Source organism: Kryptolebias marmoratus, linkage group LG17 (genome assembly GCF_001649575.2).
Source record: "Kryptolebias marmoratus isolate JLee-2015 linkage group LG17, ASM164957v2, whole genome shotgun sequence".
NCBI classification, from domain to species: domain Eukaryota; kingdom Metazoa; phylum Chordata; class Actinopteri; order Cyprinodontiformes; family Rivulidae; genus Kryptolebias; species Kryptolebias marmoratus.
This window is the reverse complement of record NC_051446.1, coordinates 22,518,855-22,535,354: the sequence shown is the minus strand read 5'-3', so window position 1 is coordinate 22,535,354 and position 16,500 is coordinate 22,518,855. Positions and strand designations below refer to the sequence as shown.

Here is a 16,500-nt window from a genome sequence, read left to right as displayed (position 1 = left end):
TCAAAGCAACATCCTGCGGTGGCTTGGCTCAGAAGTCTTCCAATTGTAGGGTCAAGAGTTCAACTCCCAGTTATTGCAGCATTCCCAAGTGCAAAACACTGCACCTCCTGTGCCCACCTATATGCTTACAGGCATATGAGTGAGATATAAGAAATGCTGTATAAAAATTTCTATGTATACAGTATTAGAAAGCACTGTTTCCTTGTAGATGAATGACAATCTCTGCAAAGCACTTTGCAGAAACTGAAGAGGTTGAAAGGGCACTATATACAGTAAGTGTGGACCATTTATTATCCTAAAGGCTGTGGAATGTTGCGTCATATACCATAAAATGGTAAATTTACAATATGTGACCTTTTCCTAATAATAAAAAAGAAACCATAGCCTTAACCGGCTTTTTCCATGAAAAATTTATGTTTTCTTCAAAAACACATACTTGATAAACCATTCGTGTTTAGGTTGTTAAAAAGAAAAGTTTCATCCTAAAGTTGAAGAAAAGTTCAGCCACAAACTACAGTATGATTCATAACAGACACTTTGACCTCGGAAGCTCTGTTTCATTTTTCCCCAAAAGGCCATTTCAAATCGACTGACTGCATCTAAGCACCAGCCAGACTTAGTTTTACCAACATTATCCACAGCAAATTCAGATTGTATCACTTATGGGGAGCAAGAGGCAATTTTTCCCCTTGCTAGTTGATTTTAATACACTCCCCTGCTGAGCATCTCCCCCTCAGTCTGTAATCAGTGCTGGTGCAGTGGGGGTCACACAGAACTTTGTTACACAGCTTGTTCAGCAGATCTAACTGCTCCCAGAGCTCGCTGGGCCTCAGGGATCAAAAACCAAATGATGCTGGAAGAAAATAAAGTAAGCCAATTATGCTGAATGGCTTTGCAAGTATATCAAGGAAGCTGGAAGATTAAAATAAGGGTTGGTTTAATAAAAGCGTTCATGTTTTAACCAACTTCCTGAATGTTATTTGATTTCTTTTTCTTCTTTATCTTGTATTCTCTGTCAGGATGCATTCTGGTCATCCTTATTTAAGTCCCCGTCTCTCAGTGGTGTTGTGAACAGCTGTCTGAGGCTTGCTTGTAACAACGCCTTACCACGCATCCGGCATGTTGCAGGGATTTATCAAGCCACAGAGCAGAGAAATTTGGACAAATCAGATATGTGCAAACATGCCTCAGTCTGTATTGAGGTTTTTTATGCTTATCCAAAGATCTCAGAATGCTTTCTGTTCTTTTTTTTATTCCAACCCAATTTTCTTTTCCATTACTATGCTCCAGAAGAGCTGTGGTGCACCAGAGAGACTCACAAGCTGGACAGCTGCTTGGAAACAACTCTGCAGCTTCTAGGCGGCCCTGTTTTTATCCTTACAGCAAGAAGCAGAATCAGTCTCACATGCAATTACTGTCCTGCGGATCAAATTATTCATGTTGAGCATCAAGGGTGATTTTCATTGACTTCCAGCCTTATGATACTGTGGCACTTTCATCAATAAAGATGAGGAGGATTTATTTTTGATTGAGACAGAGAGATAGGGGGTTTAAATGTTTTGTTTGTTACGAGCTGTTTCCCCCCTCTAATTTCAATTATTGCAAATAAATTGAATCTCCTCAAAATTAAATTAACAATGATCCAGACCGCTCTCTTCAATTAAAAAACACATGGTTCCTGGAATAGATTTGGAAGCAGAGGCTTATAGGAACACATTTTCCCATCTATTTCAGCCACTGATTTTGTCAGTCTGGGTGCATATCTTCGTGTTAATCCAGTACTGACACAGTGGGATGGAGCTGGCATGGCTTTAACACACACACACACACACACACAAAGTGGAGTGTTTTGGCATCTGTCGTGGCTGTCCTTCTCCACCGAGCCGTGAGGTGCGTAACCTCGCTTCACAGCCTCAGACCTCCATTACATGCAGACAAATAGCCCCAATTGGCTGATGGCCTTCCCCAGGAGAAAGAGAAGAGGTCGACAGAATTAAGCAGCTCACATGGGTGGCTAAGGTACGAGTCAAACTTCAGGGGAAATAGACATATGACAGCAGAAGAAACAAGCAGCAAGAGCAGGCGTGCCCTACTGCTCAGTGGACCTGCGATGAAAAAGCCACAGCTTCCAGGGATGAAGAGATGGAGGAGGGAGAGAGAAAAACAGCATGTTGCTCATGAAAACAGCTACTTGTTTTCTCACCGGGGCATGAACTAGAGATTTGTGTCTCACTGTTCGTTTTCTGCCTCCCCACAGCTTGTGGTTCGTTGAGTGTTCAGTCAACCAATGTGGGCAAGTTGATTAATAAAAATGATTATTTTAGGATTAATTTTGGAGTTATTTTTTAGGCCAAACATTTGCAAGTTTTGGATTTCTCCAACGCCAGTGTTGGGCCTCTATCATTCAGGGGGACAATTCTCCTACATTGAAAAAAATTTGGCCAGAACATGGATGATCTTTGCAGGGTCTTATTGGGCTCTTTAGGTGCATTTTAATTCCCAATTATACAAAATACAGCGGAATAGGTCCACAATAGTTGTGAGTATGCACAGTTCTGGTGGTTTATTAATATGATGACAGTTTATGGGGTTCCTGGTGGGAGTGTGGAGACAGATTATCCATGACATGTATTCAAGGCTTGGTCATCCAGATTTTGAAGCAGGACTAACGTTGCTAGCCTCATTCCTAAGCTCCAACCTTGATCAGGACATGGAAACTAGCGCATATGTGACTTATAACTTCTAAAGAGCTTCACTTGGACTCTAGAAGACAAATGAACCAATGAACCAACCTTAAATAAAGGTGAAATAAAAAAGAAAGTATCAAGAATATAAATGGAATATTTCCTCACACAAACCCATTAAAAAATGCAAAATCATTCCTATATTAAACTCATTTCTGTCAATATTCATCTTCAACATCAGTTATTTGTTGACTTACAGATTGTTTGTTTCATGAAAAATGCTAGGTAGTTGTACAGAAATACAGAGGAAGTCTTGGGTATTCAGTGGCCCTCGTGACTAATGAGGAATCCATAGCGTGCTGACAAGACCCAAGCGTCACAAGCAAAGGCCATTAATTGATCAGAACCTACAGCGAATTACTTAAGCGGACTGAGATGTGTGTGCATGTCCTCCCACCAATTCCTCCAGGTCAAGCTCCTCTGTCTTAACAGATACTTCTACAAGCTTGTTTCAGTGTAACGCAGATAAATCCATGGCAGAGTGTCAATAAAAAGTTTCGGGAAGAAAAACGACATGTAGTGGATAGTGAATTGTTGTCAGAGAAAAACAATAAGAGGACAGGTTCTGTTGCTTCATCCAGTGACAAACTCACCCTCAAGCCATCTACAATTCGAGCCAAATGTGTTTACTGACGGATGCTCCGATTATACACCACATTAAGTCTCCAAAATAACAACAAATCACACCAGCTGAACGGAAAAGATTTTGCCAAATGGAATTCTACTCAGTAAGAGAAGAAAAATGGTATTTAGCACTGAATAAGTACCTTTACACTTTGCAATGATTTTTTTCATCACAGTACAACAAAGACATTGCATAGATACCGGAAATGAATAATCAGGAAGCACCATCACCCAACAGACACATTTTTGAACCCAGAACTTAAAGAATTGCTAAGCAAAGGCCGTGTAAGATAAGCACCAAGAAAAGGGAAATTTGCAAAGTTTCTGGGTGTACTGTCAGTGACAGAATGGGAGTCTCTGCCTGAGCCAAGACCAGCAGCTGCACGGGCCACATGGCAGAGAAAAGAGCAGTCACAGTGCCACAGAGACACTCTGCTTTGCCAGAAGGAATCTGGTAGCTTGCAAGCAAAAAATAGAGTATTCATTAAGTTGCTGTGGGTTTTCTTTACACATCCAGCTCCTAGGTGTTGTGCTCACACATGAGGTATGTTGAGAGTAGCATTTTTCTTTTTTTACCTGCGCGATTAGAATATTTAGCAGCTTGTGTATGGCTTTTTGCTACTGCAAAATGAGCTTGGAGCTTTTTGAAGTCCGTTTGGTTCTGATATACTTGTGCAGGTAGGTTACATTCTGAACTGCTACAGATGTACATGACTGAAATGTTAAAGAAACAATACAATCAGATAATCAGACGTGTACAAAGATTGTACACCTTGTCATACAATCACTATATCAATGTGCACAATATCAGTATTGCAAAAGCCTGCTTGAACTGCAATAAATCATTGACTATTTTATTCCAAAGGCCAATCATTCATGTTTAGCCACCTAACTTGAACAACTCTTACTGCCTTTGATGCCCACCCTTGATTTAGATGTTGCAATAAACACATGTTGACTGTTTATTGCAATTGATGTTGTCGCTGTAATATTCAACAATATTGCAGTTACATAACTGCATAACTAGACATCCAACTGGGTACAAAAAAAAATTGAGATGGAGTTTATCTTAAAAAGGACATGCAATCATTAAGTGTCATTTTAGTGGTTTGTAAGCTTCTTCCACTTTGCTGCTGCAAAAGGAAAAATATCCAGATCAAACAAAAAGTTGTGACAATTTGCAGAAAAAAACCCTCATTATTTGCTGTGCATTAATAAGTAGCCCCCATGTTAAAAAAGATAAGTTTGAATGAAAACACATTGTAACAGATAATAGCTGCAGCAGTTTGCTACATCAGAGGGAAAATTTTTAGCTGTTTGATTAGTTGGAAGCGACTGTCACATGCACTTTAGATCTAGCTATACTCCCCCACCCCCTCATTTTTTGGTCAGGTGTGATTAGGTAGAGCACAGAGACAAGCAGAAAGATGGACCCCCGAAGAGTTTGCAAATGAAAGTTATGACACCTGAGGAGGGGTAGCAGGAACAGAGGACAATGGGAGGAGATTGAAAAAAGGGAGCGCTGTCAGGTAAGATTGAGACTGTATGTGACAGTGAAAATGATCACTATGGTTGGAGTCTATTTCTCCAGCTCTACCTCGTTTAGTGGTATTCTTTGTAACTTGGCCCACAGTACAGAGCAATAACTGAGACACCTGGATAAATTAAAGGCCTGGCATTCCTTGAAGAAATGCATATCGCCCCCTGCCTTTCACACCAGAGTTTTGGATTTAGATATTTTTTTGTTGCAAAGTGATGTAGTTACAGCTGTTTTTGTTAAACCTTGAATTTACCATTATGCACAATCTTGTAAAATATTCCAATATCTTACATGATCTGTTAGAGTATGTGTTGTGAATGACATTTTGCTACTACCACATCAAATCTCAGCTTGGTGTCTGTAAAATTCACTCAAGTATAACTATTTTGTGTAGGCTATGGTTGATAAGCTGCAGCAGCCATCCTGAATCAAGTATTACTGATGTTCAGCACTTTGTTTCAGCAATGGCTGGCGTTAAAGCGCTTTATAAATAAAGTCAATGATGATGAAGTTGACTCCAAAGGTTAATCAGTTGTAAATGTAAAGCCAAAAGAATACTTTGAGAGTTTCACTGAAATTCCTCCAGCAGTCCATGAGATATTTTGCTAACCGACAAGCAAGGTTGACTCTGAAAGTTAATATTGAAGTTTTAAGCAAATGTGTTGCGCTCAAAAATATTTGCTGGGGACAATGCTCATCTACTTTCACATCAAATTTTAGCCCAATATTGGATAAAATGGCTGACTTGTATCCATTTTTGTTTTTTCTAGGGTCAGTGGGTTGTGGTGGCCATCATGTACTGCATTGACTCCAAAAGCCAATCAGTTGTAGATGTACACCCAATGATTACTTTTTGAAAGTTTCACAATAATCCTGTCAGTGAGTCATCATACATTTTGCTTACAGACAGTCAAAAACGCACAAACAAACAAATTGATTATTACCCCACCTTCGCCTTTGGGGGATAACCACGGTTGGAACTGATCCAGAAGAGCTCTAGCTTTTGGAAAGAGTCTTTGTCAAGGAAACGTTTGTGATTTGGTGCTAATCTCTGTGACTCTTCCTTATTCTCCCCTCACTGGAGAGACTTTGATGCCTCTATACAGTAAACGCTACTGGCATGAATCAAATTCAATTAAATGATTATCAATAAGAAAGGCTGCCTGTTATCAACAGCGCTCATTTGCACACTCTGACCTTGGCAGTGTGTGCGGTATTAGCATTCTCATAGCTGCAGGGAAGGAAGGGAGGATGAAGAGCAGCGCAGTGGGTGTTATGGTTTTAGATGAAAAGAAGGAAGGGCCCAAATGCACGACACAGGAGGAAGGTCTGAGGAACAAAAACATACTGGCTTTACTTAAGCTCATGCACAATTAGAAAAATTCAGCAGGCAAACAAAAACACAGGAGGAGGGTGATGCAGGAATCCAGGAAAAAGTGAAAAGATTCGAAAACTAAATGAGCCACAAACTGTGAATGCTGAAAGGCATGGCATAAGGAACACAGGTGGGGATACAGACAAAATGACAGCTGAAAGGGAAAAATGCTGGACTACAGACAATACACATGGGGGACTAATTGGTAATTGAAACCCAAGTGAGCACAAACACTGTCAGAAAGACAGAGGCAGAAAAAAATTCAACCATGAGACATAAAGAAAGCATTTTTCAAAATAAAACACATTCACTTAGATAAAACTCTGAACAAAGACAAGAAGGGTAACACAAAGGGAAAATATGTAAAATGAAATTTAAAAAGTGTTTTTCAAGGTGTTCATTAGACTCATTTCATCAAATCTGGAACAAAATCCTTTTAAACCAGCCAGCAGAATCATTCAAACCAGAGTTAGTGGCAAACCCTTTCCGTCCCCTCCCAAAAAAACAAAAAACAAAGTATAAACTATATATAAAGAACAAAATGTGTAAATGTAATAAAAGCCTTACTCTCAAGTCACCTTAATCATAATGGCGAAATATTCTGGAAATGCCCGCTGTTTTTTCTAGCCTTGCAATTTCCTGCTTTGTTTATGACCACCCTGTAACAAATTTGCAGTGTGCAATGTGGCTAATTCAGCACAAAATGATCCATTTCCTTTTAAACACAACACCATTTCTACCATTACTTATTTGCATGGAAACAGACAATGACCCAAACTGTATATTGTGATGTGACTCTGTGACAATAATACACCTGAAACAAGGAAAAAAGTCATGAAGCATGTCCTTCAAACTGTGGCTGTGGTGGCATCGCTGCAGCTAATCGATCCAAACATCCAGTTTATTGCAAGAAAACTGTGCAATCGGGCATTTTGGAACAGGAACTGAATCTGCAAAATTCATTCAAGTCAAAATCAATCAAAGTTCAAGTAAAAGACATGGAAAGACTAACAAAGCAATAAAAGTAAGAAGTGTGGATAGGGCTATGTACGCGAAAGGGTTAACACATAACATCAACTGGTAATTGTGTCCAATAACACACACACACACAGCTCATCATTCTATGCCTACTTTTCTGTTTGATGGAAGCAATCTAGTGTTTCATGAGCAGACAATCTGAAGCAACTAGTCTGCCCACAGCCTTCCTCTTCACTAAACGTCTGGACTCTTGTCTCATAGTGATTCTAGGTCAGAGTGTGATTACTGCAGAAGAGGAGCTGATAAGAAAGATTCACTCTCACTGAGGGCAAGGTCACCTCCCACTGCAGAGAAATGCAGATGTGATGAGACAGGGATTAGAGACTTTTTAATGCACACACACGCAGGTACATGAAGTATTCCTTCCTTATTCCCTGTCTGACTGCATGCCCATTTATCTATCGTTTTATCATCCATCCATAGATATTACTATTGAATATTAGTTGAATCAAAAGGAATTAGGCGATCAAGGTTTTTACCAGCTGTTCATAGCTCTGTGCAGCCTAAGGCTATGTTAGCCTTAAATAATAACCTCGATTTTAATTTTGATTTATGTTGATTAGACCCAAACTTAGCCTGGTCTATTCCTTCATTTTTAATGGCCTCTACAAAGTTTTATTTGGTCAAGTCTATCCTGAGCTATAATATCCATATTTTTATTTCTGTTATATATAATGTACTGCTCTAATAAAATGACATCACACTGTGATAAAATTCAGAGAAAATGCATATAAAACCAATCCAAACCCAATATTAAAGCTTTCTGCCCATTTCGGTTTTTGTTTGGTTCTTTGATTTCTTTGCTTGATGTACAAACTTTTTAAATACATAAAGAATGGAAATACAATAAATTGAATTAAAGAAATTAAATAAAACTCCCGTTTGTTCATTTATTCATCCCAAGTACTGACATTAGCAGTTATTAGTCTTAGACCAGTAAAGAGCTGATGCAATTTTCCCCATTTTTTTCTTGTCTGAGAAGAGTTTTTATCCTAAAGTTAACCTAAAATGATTTAATCTATGGAAGAAAACCAAAGAACTGACAAGGAACCCACTCAGTGACAAAAACATGCAAACTCCACAACTAGAATTCCAATCAGGAAAGTAAAGAAATCTTTACTGAGCTTAAAAAAAATCTGAATTGAGTTGAAATGTTTATGAAATGGAAAAAAAAACACAAACAATGAAAACAAAAAGCCATTGTTCCCTCAAGGCCAAATAGCAGTCCAACTATTCTTTTGTACCTTAAACTTTTGAACTAAATAAAATAAGAAAAGCATAACAACAACTCCTTTTAACGTGTGCTGAAAGAACTGGCTTAACATTACAACTGCCTGCTAGCAGACACTTAAATTCAACCTTAAAACTTCCAGCCTCCAAGCTTTGGGACAAAATGAAGGAAGACAAAGCAGCAGAAACAAGAACGAGACAGGACAACAATAGATAAGTTGATACAAAAGAGTTCAGTTTGTGTTCTCCTGAAGTAAGCATGAAAAGTGGGCAATTCTCTTGCACACAAGCAGTTCTGCAGTTCTGCTTGTGTGCAAGCCTTTTCAACAAAAGAAAATAAAGTTGCTCTTTGGCAAAAAATAAAAAGTTACAAACTGAATGGAAAAAAAAAAACAAACTTTAGATCAGGAGAGTCACACTGAAGCTGAAGCACTCAATCATCCTCAAGAATAAAGCAGCAGAGATATTCTCTGGATCAAACACGCACACAAGAAAAAACACAGAACATACTTGACAGAATGAAAGCTTACATTCGACTGCTGGGAGGAATCTTTCGTCCATCTCTGAACCAGGTAACTTGCGGCTGGGGGAAGCTGCGAATGCGTGGTGCAGTAACAACGGCTCCCTCTCCCTGAGAGACGGACTGAGTGCGTTCACCCTCTTCAAAACTGCCCATAACTGGAGAAAACCAAACAAGAAAAACAAGAAAAACAAGAAAAAACGGAAACACAGTCAGAGGGTAGGGCAGGAGTCTTATAAAGCCACATACAAGTCAGAGACACACATTTTCTTTTCTTTTTTTGACTTTTAGTGACCTTGGAGCTGCTGCCATCTGCTTTGTGCTCTGAAAATGTTACATTGAGCTGCTTTGATGGACAGAGCAGCGTTGTTGCTATGGTTTCTGCAGCAGATCAAGAAAAGGCTTGAAGGAAGCAAGATGTAATGAGTCACAAAGGGACATTAAGGGGATGCTAAATTGAGTAAAAGTCATATTCTTTATGTTTCTTTCCCTACAGTTTTATTTCTCCACTTCTCTCAAATCTACTGAACCCCTAAAGAGACACTAAAGGAAAAAAAAAACTTTCTTGTGAACACCAGATACTTTCTCGTGAGCACCAGATAACTAATGGGAACTTTCAGATTATTTTGGACTAGCTGTGTTTACTGAAATGGAAATATGTGACATAATAAAGCCATATTTCCAGTTGCTTCGTTGCTTGCCCGATGTCATTGTTATGGTATTTTGTGTTTTCAAAAAGTTAAAGTAGGAAAGTTTCAGATCTTCTTTGGCAGCAATCTTTGACATCAATGAAAAATAACTATATGGTGCATACAAGAAAGTTTTTTTTTCTTTAATGTCCCTTTAGGGGCTCCATACAAATCTTAAATCTTGCACCAATACTCTTGCTCTCTCTTTTTCTCTCCATCAGCACCAAATTCAGTTGAAGCTCTTGTCTTATCTCATCCAGACTTTAAACCATTTTAACACATTGATGCAAACAAGCTGAAGTGACACCTAAGGTCCTCTTCAGAGGTCTTGTTAAGTATCAGTCTTGGGTGATTGAACTGCAAGTGATCAGTTCTGACAGAGCATTCACTCCTGGCTATTTAATGTGCATTCTAAAACATTTTTGCCATTAGATGTGTGTCTTTCCCTCTGTTTGCAGATTCCCACACAGTCACATCAAACATTGGACTGTCTGATGTTTCTGTAAAAGTGACAATACATTCAGACATCTGAACTAGTATTATTCTAACATTAACACAGTTCAGAGCCATTTAAGTCATATTTTTATGGAGTTATTTCTTAATATGCTTGATTACTTAAAAGAATAAAAAAAACAAATGGTCATATGATGATTAAATACCTCACAGAGCTATCAGAGCAAAGACTGAAAATCTTTACATCAAAATCCACCTCAGGTGAACTGTGCAGTGATAGCTGGCAGCTGTGTTTTTTTAACAAACAGTTTCACTGTGAATGTAACATCATTAGGTGAATATAATGCGGCACAGCTCTGCTCAAATGTCCTGTGATTAACATAAAACATTACATCTCATAGTGACCATCCTGCTTCATCCTGCTTTCAAAAACATTCAGAACAAACAACCTAAACAGAAACTCACCACACTGTGTGCTACAGTCCACTCGGATTAATAAAACCGTGACAAAACTTTTTTTTATTTATCAGGGTTCAGATAATTAGTTCATTGAAACATTAGCCAACCCCTCAAAACTCAAAACAAAAAAATTTAAAATATTCCCAGGGATGGTTGTTTAATTGTCCTAATCAGCTGGCAGCTGAGCCTTTTATTAAACCAGAGATGTGCACTTTGCCATTTGCATGAGGTCACCTCAGTTCAGAAGGAGTCAGTTACTTAAGGATCAGGACAGACTGCATTCAGGCTAACAAATGGATGCAGATAAATGGGGTCCTGATCACCACTGAAGGTGGGTAAACTGCGGCAGTTCACATCTGTATTCAGTCCTATCCAAACGTAACCAGACTGCTAAAGACGCATTGGAGATGTAGGTATAAACAAGATCTATAGCTCCATAAAGGCAAAGGAAGAATCATACTTTCACTTCTTTAACTAAAGAGGAGCAACAATGACACGAACAATGAAAAACCTTAGCTGAAATAAACAGTCAATTGGGTTCCCGCACAGTTTAGAAACACTATGTTTGAAACATGCAGACACCAAAGTGTGGGACTTTGAACTAGCGTTATTGGAGTGGTTGTGTATTGATGGCAATCTTATTTTCCTTCTCTCCTGCTCTCTTTCAAAGAGAATAAAATATGTAATCTGGATTTGTTGTGCAGCTGTGGTGCTTAGCTTAAATGGAAATCTGGGAAGTCTACAAATCCCCTGACTTTGATCTGCAGTTTTTGTGATGAGATGTCCTCCTCCCCCTTCCTTCGCAATCTCTAATGCCTCGCCATGTTTCCCTTCTTTCAGAGGTGTATCTCTGCAATCCTAATTGTGTTGCCTCAATAAAATAGCTTCCCAAAACAGCTTACAATCTTCCTCTGTATTTTCTGGCACTCCTTCCTTTTTTTTTATCCCAACCCATTTCTTCTGCAGGTGTCCTAAATTTTCCCTTTTTTTACTCACCAGTGAAGCCCTTCAGAGTATGAGCAACCGATACAAGGAAAGAGGAGAATTATGGAAATGGGAAGACAGGAATACAGAGCTGCTGAATGACAGTGGGGTGCGCGCCAAGAAATAAATAGAAAGCAGTGGTGGTCGGAAAACAGAGAAAGTCAACAAAAGGAGAAGGAAGCAAAAAGAGTCAGTGATGTAAGAATCAAACTGCTGCAAGAGAAATGAGATACAGAAGGATAGAGTTGTTAACACTAACGTTATGTTTGCCTAATACTAAAGAAGTGGACCAATGGGACTGTTGGGTTTATTCCAGCTCCCTCCTACCTTTTTCTGTTACACCTGATTGAACCAAATTGTCAGTTACAGCGACCCAGTCCCTCACACGTCGCCAAAACAAGGAGAAGCCAATGAACCTGACATACCCATCCAGGATAATGGGTGTAGGACAGTTGTGTGGATGGATACAACACGACGACTCCCAAGACACTTCTGTGCTGCGTCTCAAATAGCTTGTTAACAAGAGTAGGAAACCGTGCGCCCTGAAACCGGCGGGTAAAATTTACAGAAATGTGTTACGCGGGAGCGGTACTTTCGCTAAGAAACAACAGATGTTGTTGACAAAAGAGAGAGTTTGAAATAGGCGGCGTTTTGAAATGAAGCAAAGTTAAAAAAGAACCATGGCAACAATATCAATCTAATGAGAATGCTGAGTGGAACAGCTGTCTGGGTTGAAAATGCTCCGAATGAGATGCAGGTAGATCTTTCAGCGCGCCAGCATCTCTTCCTCCCAGGTCGGTCCTTGACACAGAAGCAGCCAAAGAGAATGTGGGCATACTGTGTACTCTGCATGCAATTAAGCACATATGCACTCAGGATCTATGTGCTCTTTCATTTGTTCTGCTTGTCTGTCTGTCAGCCATGTTCTTTGTGTATACTTACAGGCCACTTGCACTTCTGTGCGCCTCTGCAGAAGAGCTCCTACCCGGTTCCTTACGATGCAGCGATAGAAGCCAGCATGAGAGCGATCCAATGAAGGGATTAGGTACCTTCAATAAGCACAGAAAAACAACAAAACAAAAGTGAAAACAAAGTCTGAAACTGCAATAACCTAAATAAAAATACAACAAACTAATGAGTATGAAAGTAGAAATGGATTTACACATTTCTTAGCGTGAACCTGATAAGAAGAGTCTGAGCATATGAGAACATTAAACACAGAAACTTAAGACGATCTAACAGAATCAAGGGCACACAGGACATCAGAGCTTAGCTGTTGTTTATTTCAGTGATAATTATGCTCAAGAGGCTACTGTAGCTACCACAGTGAAGAATCTCCTTCAAGATACACATACTTATACAACAAACATGTTAAAGTGTCCTATATGGAAAAACATAAAAACCCCAGAAACAGAAGCTGAAACCAGCAGTTGACTTGATTTTTGGAGTCCAGCTGTGGGAGGAAAGAACTCCATACAGCTGTTTGTTGGTGAAATTACTGTTTATCTTTTATTAGATTTTATGTTTTGCCACATCTGATGAGAAAGTTGATTAAAAAAAAGGTAGCAATTGAGTTTTGTTACAGCACCAGCTTGGAGGGCATTGTCTACCATTAACCCCATCCACCTCTGAAAACACACTTGCCTTCCCATTGGAGGTGTGCTAGGGATGGCAAAAGGTTGTAAAAAATTATTCTTATTCAGCATCTGGAGGTGCCACTAATGCCAAAATAATAAGTGGAAAAGATTGTCAATTGATGCATTTTCCCACCATTTTGGACATGCAGCAGTGAGCCTACAAACATACCCAGGACACAAAGCTGAAGGGGACAAACTATTTTGACCATATCTATGTGCTTTTTTTCTTTCTCACATACTGTTTTATTTAAATTTCACAAGGAAGATCTCTTTGGGACACATAATAGGAATAAATGAATGATTGACACTTGGAATATTACAGCCAATATTGTGTTTTTCTTTCCAAGAAAGCCTTTGTATTATTAATATTGTACATACTGAAATTAAAATGACATGTTTTTTATCATACCACACAACCCTAGTTAGATATAAAAAATTGAAACAGGTGTTCAAGACGGGACTTAAAAATCCAAACAAACTAGATCTAAAATTTTCCATTACTAGATAAAATAGGTTGTCTTCATTGCTGTTCTTAAGATCCTAAAAGCATAAAAACAAAGGGATGTCTGAACGCTAACTGTATTTTGAATCTTTTGGAAACACATTGAATTTTAATGAAATTTTATCAGCCTAGGAATAAGTGTGCATTCTACAAATATTTACATTTCTGGTCCCAGACCTACAACAGCATTAAAACATCTTGTGTGATATGATCAGAACTAAGAAGTTTGTGTTGGTTTACCTCATTTTGCCTTTGCAGTAAATGTACATTTATCTTTGTTGGTGGAAAATAGCCCATCCTAAAGATTCATACAAGCTGCATTGGTGAGTATCAGGTTGTACTGATGGGTTGATTGGAACCCAGAATGCAGCCTGACACAAGGAGCTCAATGGCAAACTGATTTATTATTAAAGTAAAACAAAACAAGAAGTTGACATGCCAGCAAATAAAAAAAACATATTGGTAACACAAGGACTGCACCACGAGAAGAACCAGATAGTGCATGTTAGCAACAACAAACCAGTGGAGAGAAAATGACTGAATATAAAGGCTGATAACAAGGAAGTGGAAACAGGTGAGTGATTACAAACTCAGGACAGGTGTAGATGGGTGTGACAGGCTGACAGGAAAAGTATTGATCTGAGGGCAGGTGAATAATGATACAAGGATTGGACAATGGACAAAAACACACAGATCACAATAAATAGAACTATATAAACACAAGTGAAAACAATTAAACCAAATACAAAAAAATTACTCAAAAATTAACACACACACAAAAATCTTAACAGTGAGTACATGAGCCAGCATTCCGATGTAGTTGTACAAAACATGGTCCAAACAATAGCTTTGTAAGAGATCGTGTAGTCACACTGCACAAAACAGCAGCTATTACTTTAAACAGCCTCCCAATAACTAATAAATGTTAGTGTTCTGGGAGATGCATGAAGTGGCTGACTATTATTGTAGTTGTGCTGAGTCTCTCTGGTGGCTTTTTCAGATGGCAGCATAACAGAAGTTGTGAATTAGCTAACAGTGAGATGTACATGTTTAATTTGAAACTCGCTCGAGCATGGCACAACCTTGTCAAAATAAAGACTTCTTGCAGGAGGTGAAACCGCTGCCTGCAGGAGTGGGCTCACTGTCTTAAGCTGTTGGAAATAGATGGTCGATGCATAATCTTCAGTAATATGATGCAAAGGTTTATAGCAACAATGTACAGTTAGTTTGACAAGGTTTTACATTTTCACTTTTTCTTTCTGAACATTTCAATGATGAGTGTTGAGAGCCTTTAATGAAAGTGAGAAGAAACCTTTTAAGAGTGTTTGCAATAAATTCGGATGTATATAAATAGATTAAAAATGATTGGGCGTAAGCTTCCTCTTTTATTGAGCCAACGTCATTGAAACACACACACAGATGGGCAAAAACATTGTCTTTTGCCTTTGGCGTTAGGTGATTAAAAACAAGATCAATCCCATTTCCTCCTTTATTTTTATCACTTTTTAGGGGCTATATACAGAAAAATTAACTAAATATTTTATTGACAAGACTCTCTGAGAACTAGGATGTGTTTTGAAATTCTTATCAGGCTGACAGAAATTCTACTTTCAAGTAGGAACTTTGTCACTTTGTGTTCAAATATACAGATGATTAAAAGACAAAGGAAAAACAACATTTAGCAAGTAGCCAACAGAGCAACTTCCGCTGCTGTGTAGATGTAAAGTCAACTCAGCGAACCATGTTGCAAAAGATGTCTGTTCATTTAGTGTTTTGATGCTGGTGGTTAAATCATGGAGTAAAAACACATGACTTTCATTACCACTCAGCTCACATTTGATTTTGGCATCAGTCTGTTTGTACCATGTATGTGTCAGAAAACTCAGTTCCTGGCCAGAATTCCAAGAACAAGATGAACGACCTATTCACAGCAGCCACCTGTTGGTTGGCTTTGCCACTCACATGTAAAAGGGACATCAGGGCATCATAACTTACCAACCGTCTGGTTTCAGACCTCTGAAACCAATTCAAAGGACTCAGGAAGATAGTTATGTTTAAAAGGCTGATTTTAGTGAGTTAACTGCAGTCGTTCAATGCTGTGGATGATGAGGCCACCTGTTTGTGTTCCTCAAGGTTTCAAAGGTTTGGTAAGGGTAAAAATTTCTAACAGGGTTCCTAATATTAGTTGTATCCACAAAGTATATCACAAAATTAGATTTTCAGAATTTTATTTTATTTTGTTTCAGTTTTCTGTCTTCCTCACTACACCTAATTGTTTGCACAAAGGCTAGATTTGTCGTGACAGTTTGGTCAGTCTAACAACAGTCCACTGTTGCCAATGTGCTGCTCAGGATGGGAGACTGCGATGAAGTGAAGAGTCAACACAATCTGCTGGCTTCCTTAGATAGATAACTTTTACCAGTTGGCTTTTTGTAATGTATGTGCATGTTTTTGTACAGTGCCCTGAGAGACAACTTTTGTTGTGACTTGGTGCTACATAAATAAACTGAATTGAAATTGAATTGAATTAATGCCCGGAGAACTAATAATAAAAACATTGTTGTAGCAGTTGTATAAAAACTTTTTATTGAAGGGATAAGAAAGCATATATATGGACTATGATATTGTGACTTTTAGTCAGAGAAATTGAACTCCTGACTGACTAAAAATGTTTAGCAAGCAACATGCACACAGTTATCATTGCA

At 38.6% G+C, this 16,500-nt stretch overlaps 1 protein-coding gene across 6 annotated transcripts in view; it reads right to left on the bottom strand.

Moving 5' to 3' along the window:
- Positions 1-16,500, bottom strand: part of sdk2b (sidekick cell adhesion molecule 2b) — a 292,476-nt gene that overhangs the window by 69,086 nt on the left and 206,890 nt on the right. For all 6 annotated transcript variants that reach the window (XM_037980904.1, XM_017438659.3, XM_017438689.3 and 3 more), the window contains 2 exons: positions 12,599-12,705; positions 9,082-9,229 (listed from right to left, as the gene is read on the bottom strand). In XM_037980904.1, coding sequence (XP_037836832.1) covers positions 9,082-9,229; positions 12,599-12,705 — 255 coding nt within the window. The remainder of the gene's footprint in view (positions 1-9,081; positions 9,230-12,598; positions 12,706-16,500) is intronic.